The sequence below is a fragment of the Lutra lutra genome, chromosome 15, assembly GCF_902655055.1.
Source record: "Lutra lutra chromosome 15, mLutLut1.2, whole genome shotgun sequence".
NCBI classification, from domain to species: Eukaryota; Metazoa; Chordata; class Mammalia; order Carnivora; family Mustelidae; genus Lutra; species Lutra lutra.
The window spans coordinates 22,623,906-22,637,621 of NC_062292.1; the positions used below are offsets into that span (position 1 = coordinate 22,623,906).

Here is a 13,716-nt window from a genome sequence, read left to right on the forward strand (position 1 = left end):
TTCTTTTTAAGATTTTGTTTATTTGACAGAGAGGAGGAGCAGGGGGGAGGGGCAGAAGGAGAGGGAGAAGCTTCCCCAACGCTGAGCAGGGAGCCTGATGCGGGGCTCGATCCCAGCATCCTGGGATCATGATGGGAGCCAAAGGCAGACACTTAACCAACTGACCCACCCAGGCACCCGTTACTATCAATACTTATTCCCCTCTTAGATTGCAAATATTGCAGGACAGACAGTGTAGAATTCCCAATAGCAGAGGACAGGGAGGTGTGCTGAGCGGGTGTGGGCTTCCAAGGGTCAAGTTTCAGGACTCACGAGGTGGACTTTGAGGCTCATCTGAGGTAGCGGTAGGATGTGAAGAGCCAAGGAGTAAGAGAACTGGCTTTGGTCTACAAAGTAGACATCCAGGAGGCCCAGACTCCACTCAGTAGGGCTGTCCACTGTAAGGCACGTGACTGCTGAAGACTACCGAGCTCCCAGGAAACAGGTCAGGGGAGGCATGCAGAAACACATGTGTCCAAGCAGGGAGGGAGGCGGCAGATGGGGACAGGCGCTAGATTTGCTGCAGGTTTAAATTTGTTTTATAAAGCAAATGGGCATTAGGTGAGGATCTTACTGGGCTGAAAGGGCAGGGGACCAGATGAAAACTAAATGCTACTAACAATAATGCATTTTAATTTCATGTAAGCTCATTTTTTAAATTTTGCATGTGAAATTATGGCTGTGCTGGAAAAAATTGTAAATAGATTGAAATGAGATAATATATACTACTTTTTATACACTTCCTAAAGCAAACCAAGTCAGTGAGTTCCCTCCCTTTGTGTACAAAGGTGTTGCTTATGTACCTGACCAGAAATGAACCAGAAAGCACCTTGAGAGGGCTGGTGCTGGGCACAGGATGGTGGGGAGGCAAACCCCACTGCGGGGATTACCATTTGCCCAGTCCAGGGAGCCATGACTGCTCCTCCCATTGCCGATACTGTGGAGATGCACGGGCAGATCAGACTCCGTAATTGTCATCTTTGCTTCCATCTTCTAATCCAAAAAAATAATAATCATAAATAATGATAATAATTATGAGTAAAAACCTAGGATGCACAAACAAGCAGTCTAAAGCCTAAACAGTTTTAATATTGGGATAATCACTGTGATGTGCTCATTTAATCTTCTAAAAAGAAAAGAATCCGTGCTCCTTATTTGGTTCTCCTTTATACTCATAGGGTTGGCTCTCTCATTTTCAGTACAGTTTCTCTGACCCCTTTTATAAATTGGTGGGGAATAATCAGTTGAGGGTTGCAAAACTAGGTCTTGGCCACATCCTTCAATGTATCTTCAGGTGTTTTGACTCGTGCTTTGGGGAGCTGGGGGCTGGCAGTTGCTTGGCACTTTGGAAAATTGACTTTCAGTAAAAACAGAGGAAAATTGACTTTCAGCAAAAACAGAGGAAGAAAGAGTTCTGATTTGACATTTGTACCATATTTTTCTCCAAACTGGCAAAAATAGAGATGATTTGGGGCAGAGTAAAGGGCATGGAAATCAATTTCAATAATGTGGAGTTTATGGCATCTTCATTCTTTATTTGCCTGATTTTATCCACAAAAAGAGAAAAAGGAATAATTTGTAAGTGATACTGCTAACAAAACCCAAACCCAAACACATAACAATTCAAATGACTATAACCATCTGTTATGATACTAGTGAGGAACTGGTGTAGGAAATTCTAACACGTAACTTTTTTGACTTGTAGTCCTTCCTCCTACCAGTCAAGAAAGTGATAAACTCTCTTAGAAATTAAAAAATGTATTTAATCAACTGTACTAGGTGCTTTAAAAATGTACTATAAGTATTTTAAGTCAGTATCTTTACATACTTAATAATGAAGTGAACTTTCATATCATATCACTAGAGTTATATATAAAAGCACCTTTTCCCACTTGCGTGAAAAGTATTTGTTAAATGAATAATTTCCCAAGAAAAAAAAAACTTTCTCTTTGTATTTTTCATAATTTCAAGTATCGTTTTTAAGACTTGATAGTTTTGGCACTGAGATACTACATCCTTTTCTCTTGCCTCTTTAAAACATGAAATGGGGTGATTTTAGGTGAGATTAACATTCAGATCAGTAAATTACAATCCATAATGTGGGTGGGCCCTGTTTAATCACTTGAAGGCCTGAATAGAACAAGAAGATCAGCCTTCCTGAGCAAGAGGGAGTTCTCCAATAAACTCCATTTCTCTTCATCTGCACCATTGGCTCTCCTGGGTCTCCAACTGCTGGCCTTCAGACTAGAACCACATTATTGACTCTCCTGGTTTTGGAGCCTGCTGGCCCATACTGCAGATTTGGACTTGCCATTCATCCTAAATTCGCGAGCCTATTCTATAAAGTAAATCTCTTTCTAGACATGTTCATAGCTAGATACATCTTGTTGATCCTGTGTCTCTGGAAAGCCCTGACTAGTACAGGAGCCAAGGAGGCAAAAGTCTTTATATAATTTTCAGACCTTAAAAACCTATGAAAATGTAAAAAAAAAAAAAAATCCTTAAGCACTTGGGAATTTTCTTTTGCAAGGGAGGAAATTAATAACATCCATAAGCCCATGTATCAATTAATTTAATCAAAACCACAGGATTTTTGGTAAATGAAAATTCATTTCCTCTTACCACATGAGAGAAGTATGAGAGATATTCATTGATATCATTTATGCACAAATACTAATGCTCTTAGGTCTAAATATAAGCTAAAACCTGTCAACAGCACATTTCTCTGATTCTTTTAGATTTTGAGCCAGCACTAACAGCTGCTTCTTATAACTCCTCAGTTACTACTTTGAAAGTTATTTCAGAATGACCAAGGTTATTAAAACATCCAAATTTAGCCTTCATTTATTACATAAAATTGGGCTGACATCTTCCAAAGTAACAGATGAATCTGAAATATAAATTAGCTAAATATCAAGTGGTTTCTTTCAGCAAAGATTACTCTTTCTTTCTCAACAGTGAGTAAAAGGAAAGAGTGAATTACGGTGTCGGTGACACCTTAGTTCACGTCGTGGTTCTATGAACAATTAGCTGCGTCTGTATTGTGGACAAGGTATTCATGTGGATTAAATACGTCATCGTCTGAAAAATGGGAATGATCTCCTTTCGAGGGCTGGGAAAATTAGATGAAATAAATTGAATGAAAGTGCCCATGCTTGTGCCAAAGATACATTATTTTCTTGATAAGTCAAATCTCCCTTTTTTAATGTTAATAAAAAGTATATACTTATATTGTTTTATAACTCATATTCTGTATGAGTTATAGAATCGAGTGTTACTGGTAGCTAAAGGCCTCAAGGTTGCTAATGCTACCCAGTGCTTCTGCATGTAAGGAAACAGAGTCCAAAGAGGATTTTCTGTGCCCCAGGTCACAAAGTTAGTTATAGGGAAAGCTTTCAGAGATCATGGAGCAGAGGGAATTAAAAGCTTTGGAGGCTAACAGATCCAGCTTTGAGTCCACAGGACATTACTTTCTAGCTTTGTGATAAGAAAAGTTAACTTCCTTATGTTTTAATTATTTTATCTTTAAAATGTCGTTGTGCAAATTAAATGATATACATAAAACAGATTAATTCGTATGTAGTAAATGCAGATGAGAATTGTAATCTACGCAGTCATTCAAGTATTTGATTTTTCCGTTTTTATGTACAAGTATCTGATATTTCTTTCACCTGCTAGCAGTTCAGATACCTGACTTTAAAATCTTACCTGAAAATTCTAAGAACTTACTGTAAAGCAATAATGAAAACAGTGGGTTATATAAGTAACAAATTCCAGTTTCGTAAGTGGCTATTTCCAGAAAATTCCTAACAACATAGATATTCGTAAGTATGTGTTGGGCTAGTGGCTTATGAAGAAGGACATCGGGAGAGCTGTTTTCTCAGGATTAGAGCAAGTCTTATGTTCAGTCTTCCAACTTTTCTTACTAAATCTGACTGAACAACAGTGCAGTTCCGTGTTGTGTGTTGAACAGTGAGATGTGTTACTAAGAATTTTCTTACTCTAAACTATCTGATTTGTATTGGATTTAACATTATTTTCAATAATGCAGCGTTACAAGTAACCAAATCAACAGGCTCAAATGCCCCTACATGATTTTTTAATATAAACAGTCTTCCTCCTCGTATAATATCAACCCAAATACTTTTTTTTCTCCACAAAGCTCTTCTTAATCCTATTTTTCCTGACTCCCTAGAGGACTGTTGCAATGTCACATGTCCTTTTCAGCTTGTGAGTGTCTTGGCTTGAATTTAGGCTCAGTGCTTGACAATAGGAAATGTTCACTGTTCTTATTACGTTGTCCATAAATTCAAGTCTTCCTTCAAGGCCTAATTCAGATGCTTCGTCCTTCTAACTTCCTATCTGGCTTGCTTAACAGCTCCTCTGACAGCTATTACTGTAGTGTGCTCTGTTCACCTGCTTTATAATCCACTTCTGTTTCCTATCCTAGCTTTCTTTCCCCTCCAGACAGGTTTTTAAGAACTTAGGTATTTTATGTTATTTGCAATTTAAACATGTATGATTGAAAGCATTCTGTACATCTAAACATGTACAGGTTCAAAGCCATTTAACTTTCTCCATTGTACCGAATGCTGGAGTGTGTTTTCATGAATGAGGTCTCCAACCTGCATCTAATTAGGACGCCTAGGCTCCTTCAGTTCGGGGCCACTCAGTAGTAGAGAAGAACTGTACTCCAGTCAGAACATCCCTACTCATTTCAGCTTCTGCTTTTCCACCCCTGCGGATTTCTTTCTTCACTTTGTTTCTTATAAAGCTTTGAACTGCTTCATGATCTAGTATCTTTGCTCCATCTTTGCTCAGTCTTCAATCTCTAACTTTCTTTTGCTAATAATTGTTATTGGGAAACAGCATCAAACAAAAGACACTCTTTCTCCCCTGCAGTCTGACTTTTCTTTCACATCAGCCTCTGTCCATCCAGTAAATATTTCCATCCATCCACTCCCTATTCCTGTCTGTCTCCACCCCCACCTTCCCCCCATCCTCAACAGGCTCAGAATTTTCCTGGAAGATGTTGGATTGTACTCATCACATGCCTGATAATTCTGGAGCAGTGGTTATTAAGCTTTTTGGTCTCAGAAAATCATTATACTTAAAAAATATAAAGAATTTCTAAGAGAGGGACACCTGGGTGGCTCAGTGGGTTAAGCCTCTGCCTTCGGCTCAGGTCATGATCTCAGGGTCCTGGGATCGAACCCTGCATTGGGCTCTCTGCTCAGCGGGGAGCCTGCTTCCCCCCACCCCTCTGCCTACTTGTGATCTCTCTCTCTGTCAAATAAATAAATAAAATCTTTAAAAAAAAAGAACTCCTAAGAGGTTTTATTTATATGGGTTATATCTATGAATATCTACCATATGAAAAATGAAAGCTGAGAAAACTTATTAAAATACATACTTATTTTACATAAATCCTTATCATATTAATATAAATGACTTTTTATGAATATAACCATATTTTCAAGAACATAAAAAGGGTGAGAAGGGCAGCATTGCTTTACATTTTTATAAGTATCTCTGTTGTTTGACTTAACAGACAGCAGCTGGATTTTTGTTATCTGCTTTTGAATTCAATCTCTTGCTGTATCACACATCCTATAATTTCTAGAAAACTCCATCATAGACTCATGAAGTAATGAGAATGAACAAAAACAAATAACATCTTACTGTTTTCATGAAAATAGTTTTGACCTTGTGGACACCCAGACGGCTGTGTACACTTTGAGAACTAGGTCCTGGGGTATAGAGAAACCACCCGCTCTCTTGAGCAATAATGGTTCAGGACCACAGAGAAAATGACAATCTCTCCCTCTACAAACACACGCTTGTATTTTAGTCATGTTGCAGACAGCCTTTGCTTCTCTCCTGCAGAAACTCTTGGTTGACTCATGTTTCTTCCATTTCCAGAACAGCCTCCTTCCCTGCCCTTGTCCCTCCCTGTTGAATAACTGTGCATCTTTAAAATTAAGCTTGGGGGGGGGGGCCTGGGTGGCTCAGTGGGTTGAAGCCTCTGCCTTCGGCTCAGGTCATGATCCCAGGGTCCTGGGAGCCCTGAGTCCGGCTCTCTCTCAGCAGGGAAACTGCTTCCCTTCCTCTCTCTCTGCCTGCCTCTCTGCCTACTTGTGATCTCTGTCTGTTAAATAAATAAATTTTTAAAAAAATTAAGCTCGGGTTTCTTTTTAATTTATGAAGCATTCTCCACCACTTTAGTTTCTCTGATTGGAATTGACCACATCTTCTGGACCTCATGTACTCCTAGTCTATAGCCCTTTATTTTAGGAAGACGTATGAGCATGAGCCTGGATATAAGAGCTTGGGGTTTAATCCCTGACTTCTGTTTACTGATTGTGTGACCCTGAGTGAGTCTTCAAGGTGTTTCTTCCAAGTGCCTTGGTCCCTCATCTCTTAAAATAGACACTTCATAGAGATTTTGTGAAGATTAAATGAAACAATTTCTGGGACGCTTGGGTGGCTCAGTCGGTTAACCATCTGTCTTCAGCTCAGGTCATGATCTCAGGGTCCTGGGATCAAGCCCCAAGGTGGGCTCCCTGCTCAGCCCCTCTGCCCCTCCCCCCCTTGTGCACACGCTCTCTCGCTCTTTCTCTCTCTGTCTCTCAGAGTAAGAGCTCAAGAAATGTCATCTATCCCTATTTTTATTATTGTCATAATATTTTTTGAAGATTTTACTTATTTATTTGAGAGAGATAAAGTGAGAGAGAGGAAGAGAGAACATGAGCAGGGGGCAGGGAGGAGGGAGAGAGGGAGAAGCAGACTCCACACAGAGCAGGGAGCCAGACCTAGGACTTGATCCTGGGACTCTGGGATTATGACCTCAACTGAAGGCAGACATTTAACCAACTGAGCTTCCTAGGCACCCATATTGTCATAATTATTATTACATTTCTGCCTCACTTAAACTATATTCCCTGGATCTACTTGTGACACTTGAAAGGTAGAGACCACTCCATCAAATATATTTAATAGATTAAAGAATAAATAGATTCTGTAGCTCCTGTCATTTTTAAAGTGTATATTTTTAAATGAGTCCGTATAAAGGAGCAGTTAAGAATTCTGGACCAAGAGGGCATAGTGCTTACTTAACTCCAGATTATCAGCAAATAGATTTTACATAGGTAATATCAGCATTTTAGAACTTCCATCTACAAAATGAGCAAAGACATTTTTGCTCACTTTACAGGATTTTTGAGAGAATTCCCCCCACCAAAAAAGTGTACCCAAAAGCAAGCCAAAAACTGCAAAGGGTTAAGCTAATACAGAGTTATAGTTGTTATTTCTAAATAGAGTTAGTTGGTATTTTAGTCACATCTGCTTTCTAATAGACATTAATTCTTAATTTTCTTATATGAAACATTTTCTTTTAAAGAAAATAGATATATTATCAAGGTATGAGTGAACTACAATTCTTTATTACCAAATGTGGAGCACATAACATGAAAATTGAAACTAAAAGGGAATGTATTTTATGACTTTACAAATGATCTCTGCGTTTCATCACTCTAGGTGCCTGTGGTCGCCATATTGGGATCAGGTGGAGGCTTCCGAGCCATGGTCGGATTCTCAGGTGTGATCAAGGCCCTGTATGAAGCGGGAATTTTAGATTGTGCTACCTACATTGCTGGTCTTTCTGGCTCCACATGGTTAGTATGCATTTTAAATCTTAGTTATATCATGCTAAATGTTTGGGGTGTATCTACCTCAAACCTTAGAAAATAAAGGAGGATTTAGAAAACTGAACCTTAACTTCAAATTATTGAAGTGTTCCAGTTTGATGCTTAAAAATGTTTCTTAAAAATGAGGGACGCCTGGGTGGCTCAGTTGGACGACTGCTTTTGGCTCAGGTCATGATCCCAGAGTCCCAGGATCGAGTCCCGCATCGGGCTCCCAGCTCCACGGGGAGTCTGCTTCTCCCTCTGACCTTCTCGCCCATGCTCTCTCTCACTGCCTCTCTCTCAAATAAATAAATAAAATATTTTTTTTTAAAAATGTTTCTTAAAAATGTATTTCGAGGCAAATTCATACCTAATGATGTCCCTTATCATAAATTTACTCCTTTTAAGCTGATTTGTAACTTAAAATGTAGTTAAACATAAAATTTTAAAAATAGATCAATCGAAATTCTATATAAATATCACAGAGGTAAAATAACATGCTCCACCCATAATTAATTTAATCTTCCTATAATTTGCTGATTTGTAATCTTTCAGCAATCGTGTCTAAGTCTACATGATTCACTAGGTATTCATTTTCTTCTCTAGGGCAAATAGAAAGAGATGCAAGATACCTTAGTATACAGAAGAGGAAAAACAACTTTTGAATGTAGAAATGGAATGTTTCACTGATTCACATCTGATTATCAAATTAATCCTTTATATGCACTTAAGCTCCGCTAAATTTGGAGAGAGATGTAAAACATGTGTACATAAAATATTTGTACACCATAGCTTTGTCTTTTCACAAACATTCATGAAACATGGTCAAAGAATCTACCTTGTACTTTTTAGTTTGCCTGAGCCACAGAAGCACATTGAAAATCAAATATTAGAAAAAAAAAGAAAAGAAAATATTAGTTCTTCCTCAAATGTCTCAACTGTGAGTGTCACCTTATTACAAAATGCCTGACTTTGACTTACAAGTCTTTTTAATCATTCAGCCATAGTAAAGTTTATCTGTCATAATGCTATGTTATATATGTCAAGCATTTGAAGATTTCTGTACCTTCTCATCCTATGAGATGGATCTGAGTTTTTTCACTTTCAGCTAAAGAAAATTTGACTTGGAAGCCAAGGGATTTGTCCAAGATCACTAGCAGAACCAGCATGTGAAGTCAGGCTTTTGATCCCCTAGTCTAGGATTCTTGGAACTAAACCGTAACCTTTTCTTAGACAGCTGTATGTTCTATACAGAAATTCACATATTGGGGCGCCTGGATGGCTCAGTGGGTTAAGCCGCTGCCTTCGGCTCAGGTCATGATCCCAGGTCCTGGGTTCGAGCCCCACATCGGGCTTTCTGCTCAGCAGGGAGCCTGCTTCCTCCTCTCTCTCTCTGCCTGCCTCTCTGCCTACTTGGGATTTCTCTCTGTCAAATAAATAAATAAAATCTTTAAAAAAAAAAAAAGAAATTCACATATAAAGAATGTATAGTTCTTAAATATTTAAGAAACTTAAATATCTTAAATATCAGATTCTTTAACTAAGAAACAAAAACTTAGAATAATGGTTGCCACCTTCTTTCTATATACCCTCAAAATGATTTATCTCTTTTGAGAGAAGGGTGTAGCCCATTACTGTTCTTTCCCTTGAAGGAAAGAGCAGGCACCTGCCTGTTTAATGAGTAATATGACAGAAAAACTTGGACCCTTAGATTAATTTGCCTACTCGAGCATTTTGTTATTACTCTTCGAGTGGTTTTCCTTCTCTGAATTCACTATTTGTTAGATTCCTGTGGTCCATCACCAACTAATAGGTTGCAAGAAGCTTATTTTCTTAAACTCACCTAATAAAGACAGAACAGGTATGATTTGGGGTGCTGAGTTGAGGGTATAATAGTGTGCGTTTATCAGGCTGCAGTCATTGCTTTAGTTACGGATGTGGGGCAGCATCTTAGATTCTCCTGTCAAGGTTCTAAAAGCAAGTCCTGCAAAGTGTAATTAAGAGAATTTCAGATGTTACAGGCTAATCATTTAAATACCACAGGCCACACATTTCTATGTACATAAACTTCTGCTCTATCCTTCATCGCCTAATTTCTCCAAGATTAGCCTTCCCTTATTTATTCCATTTCCTTCAAGGCCACTCATTCCTAAAAGCCTTAAAAATAGATTTTCACCTGGAAACCACCTAATTTCCAAATATAATCATGTCTTTTGAAGTTCTTTTCCTCCTTGACTCCTTGGTGGAGTCCAGGAGGATAAATTTCGGGGTTGAGACATTTCACACAGTAACTGTCCCTCTTTCAGTTCCCTTCTCGTCTGCCTTTTGGATTTTATTTCATCCTCTCTGACTGCTCTGCCCTCCATAATGTCTTTACAGTTTTCACTGCTTTGCTCCTTAATGTGAGCTTTCCTCCAAGACCTCTCTTTTGTTCTGTGGTATCTACACACTACTCCCTTGGCAATTTCACCAGCTCCTACCACTTCAGTTATTACCATCAACAATTTAGTTAACGGAACTCTAGAACATCCCGAAAGCTAATGGACCAAAAAAGGAAAGACAATACAAAGTAGCTGTGGGAGAAGAGAATCAAGTAAAAGATGACCCAGAGGTCAGGGGTGGAGAGAACTTCAAGAAGTAGCGGGTCTTTTAACAGAATGAAACATCTGTGAACAGCTTAGCTTAGAACTGGGTTTGGAAATCCTAACAAGAATCACTGAAGTAAATAAAGAGCACTTTTGATCATGAAATTGCAAATAAGAAATGAAGAGAAGATGAAAGAAAGAGTGGGGGGTGGGAAAACCTACTAGGAAATGTCTATTCTTTCAAGAAAGGGAATATAAGACTCGGGAAAGTATCTTGGTTTGGTTTTGTTTCCAGAATTTAGAAATTTGTGTAGAAGTCTGAGGTAAAGGAAACAATGTAGATGGATAGATGAAAGATAAAGAAATAGATGCTTCATGGATAGAAAAAGATTCAGACCGAGACAGGACAGGACAAGATTGAAAAGCACAAGTGAAAGCTGTTCATCGTGGAGAGGAGAGTTACTTCCTGAAACAGAAGAAAAGGTGGTCGGATGATTCATATTAATTTTCTCTTGAAAAGTATAGGTGAGAAGGTAAAAAAGTTCAAAGGAAGGAATTCAGAAAGACTTGGATAAACAAATTACACTCTTGTGTTGTGTAAGTTTTTATGTTCTGTTGACACATGACCATTACTTGGCACAAATGAGGTAATACGGAAATATTTGGAGAAGCCCTGGACCTCCCAAAAAGTTTTCTGTGATCACAAAAGAGAATTTTATGTAGGACAAAGCCTTCCCTTGTAACTGTTACTAACTTTAGGGCAATTATTTCTGAAATTATTTTTGTATGATACTTATTATTCATTGCTTATATTAGACAACTGGTCAGCACAACTCTCTTTCCCAGTACAGCTTCATTTGTAGAATCCTGAGGGGTTAAAGTGTCTTGACTACCATGTTTGTATGGCATTACCATCTAAAGAAAATTGAGAGCAGCTCTACATCTGTAACCATGGGGCTCAATTCATTAAACTGACTAAAATGGAATTCAAGAATGAGAACTTTCAGTTGGACAGTCTGAAGAATTCCTGCTGCACTGAAAAATGAAACAATTTTAGGAGATGTTGCCTCATAAGAGGTGATATACTAAAAGATCAAGATGGAAGTTAGAGAAAATATGTTGTTTGGCGCGGGTGTGGGGGTGGTGGAACTATGCTTGTCCTGCTCTTTAGTGGGTCTCTCTAACTTATCACATATTTAATGACTAAAGATTTGTAAAAGTAACCATTTTGAGAGGGAAATGAATCTAGAGATTTCTTTAGAGTTTTAGGCTGTTTACAAGTGTCAAGGCTCAAAAAATGCTTTTGAGACTTGGCTTTTGACACTTACTAGGCATAGAAGTTCTATATGTTTAACCCTGACGATGCTCATTTGGCAAGTCCTTAGAGGCCTGGTACTGGTCTTTTAAAACATTTGCTGTGTGATGTGGAAGAAAGGATTGTACTGAGAATTCCTTGTGGGATTTTTTTTTTTAAGGTTTTATTTATTTATTTGAGAGAGAGAGCATACGTGCATGTGAGTGAGCACATGTTTGGGCAGGTGTGGGGAGGGGAAGGGGAGATGGAGAGGGACAAGCAGACTGCACTGAGCATGGGGCCCACAAGGGCTCAGTCTCACAACCCTGAGATCATGAGCTGAGGCAAACTCAAGGGTGGGACAGTTGTTCAACTGCCTGAGCTACCCAGGAACCCTTCCTTGTACACTTTTGACATGATTTAGCTATTAACATTTCACACTTAGCCTAGAATGCATTCATATGGAGAGAATGATGTGTCCCATAATATAAATGTGTCAAAAAAATAGAGGCAGATATTTTCAGATTTACAGAGAAATAAATTGAGGATCATTTCATTCATTAGTTAACTATTTATAGAGGCCCTGCTGTGTCTAAGACACTTAGTTGTGGAAACTTGATTGGTATAATTACGAGTCATGTATTAGTAAAGAGATGAAAATTAAGGCTGAACTATGGACTTCAGTATTGGAGGATTGGAGTGATGTCTATGTGCTTTAGATGGTAGCATGTCCACAGAAGCTAGTAATAGCTGAATCTTGCCTTGGTGTCACCAAGGAAACAAAGAAAGCTATTTAAAGAAAATTGGCCATTGCCTCTATCACTCCATCTTTATCTTCACCGAAGCAAAAACTCAGGTCTTAGATGTCACCACAATGACGCCATGATAGGTCTGTCCAACTCACGCTTGCGAATTCTAAGGAATATGGTGTCATAAATGCTGAACAAGTAGAGAACATTAACCTGGTGCCAGTGGTTGAGGTATTCTAGTCTCTGACTGGGGCTTGTATCCTCAAGCCAATTGCTTCATGATAGGAAAAGAATGAGATAGGGAAAAGGGGAGAGAGAGATTCACCCAAGTGAATGACTTTACTTCAAACTTTAGAGGGCAGAAATAGACTACAACCATTCTACGTGGAACGAAAAGAGAGGATTGGGCTGGTATCCATATACATTTTGACCACTTAAAAAAAATCAACCTCTGAAGCTGTGATACAAGTCCTAGATTTTGAGCAGTCCCCCAACCCCAGAGGGAAGAATTGCTTGATTTAAAGCCAATGGGTAACATTGGGAAAAAAGGAAGAGAAGACAAGGGCCTTCAGATCTTGCTGGAGGCAATTCATGGGGGCAGAGATACTTACTAGAATCATAAGTTGGTTCGTTTAAAGACCAGCTAAATATAGATGAGAAGGGACATAATAATAAATAATAAATAATAAGTAATAAATAATGTCATGAGATTTGAGTAATTAAATTATTCTGCTGAACATTTGGAAATGACAATCTCCAATAGCAGAATGATCCTATTATTTCCTTTTTATCTACCTTTTAAAAAAAATTCATTCTGCAGCTAAATTGATTTTGACTGACATTAAGTGTTTGGTTCTTCTCCCTATGTTTACTCAGCTTCATTAAGGAAAGGATTTAATATATGTTATTATAAAGTAGAACTGGATTGCATTCAGTAAAGATAGAAGTGAAAAAAATGTAAGTAAATATGTAACTAGAAATTCAATTAAAAATTCATGCTATACGGGGTGCCTGGGTGGCTCAGTGGGTTAAAGCCTCTGCCTTCGGCTTAGGTCATGATCCCGGGGTCCTGGGATCGAGCCCCGCATCAGGCTTTCTGCTCTGCAGGGAGCCTGCTTCCCTCTCTCTCTCTGCCTGCCTCTCTGCCTACTTGTGATCTCTATCAAATAAATGAAAAACCTTAAAAAAAAAATTCATGCTATAACCTATAGCTCTGGGAAGTATGAAACACAGGGTTGGGTTTAAGCTTTCTAAAATCGAAGGCAAAATCCAAACTATGTACAGTGACATAATATAATTTTTAATAAGTTAGGGGAAAGCCAGTGGCCCATGGAGATAGAAATTATTCTTGTTAATGAGAAGAG

General features: G+C 38.5%; 1 protein-coding gene across 2 annotated transcripts in view; it reads left to right on the top strand.

Annotated features, from left to right (window-relative positions):
* PLA2G4A (phospholipase A2 group IVA) overlaps positions 1-13,716 on the top strand; it is a 169,895-nt gene that overhangs the window by 99,567 nt on the left and 56,612 nt on the right. For both annotated transcript variants that reach the window (XM_047705424.1, XM_047705425.1), the window contains one exon: positions 7,576-7,712. In XM_047705424.1, the coding sequence (XP_047561380.1) occupies positions 7,576-7,712 (137 nt within the window). The remainder of the gene's footprint in view (positions 1-7,575; positions 7,713-13,716) is intronic.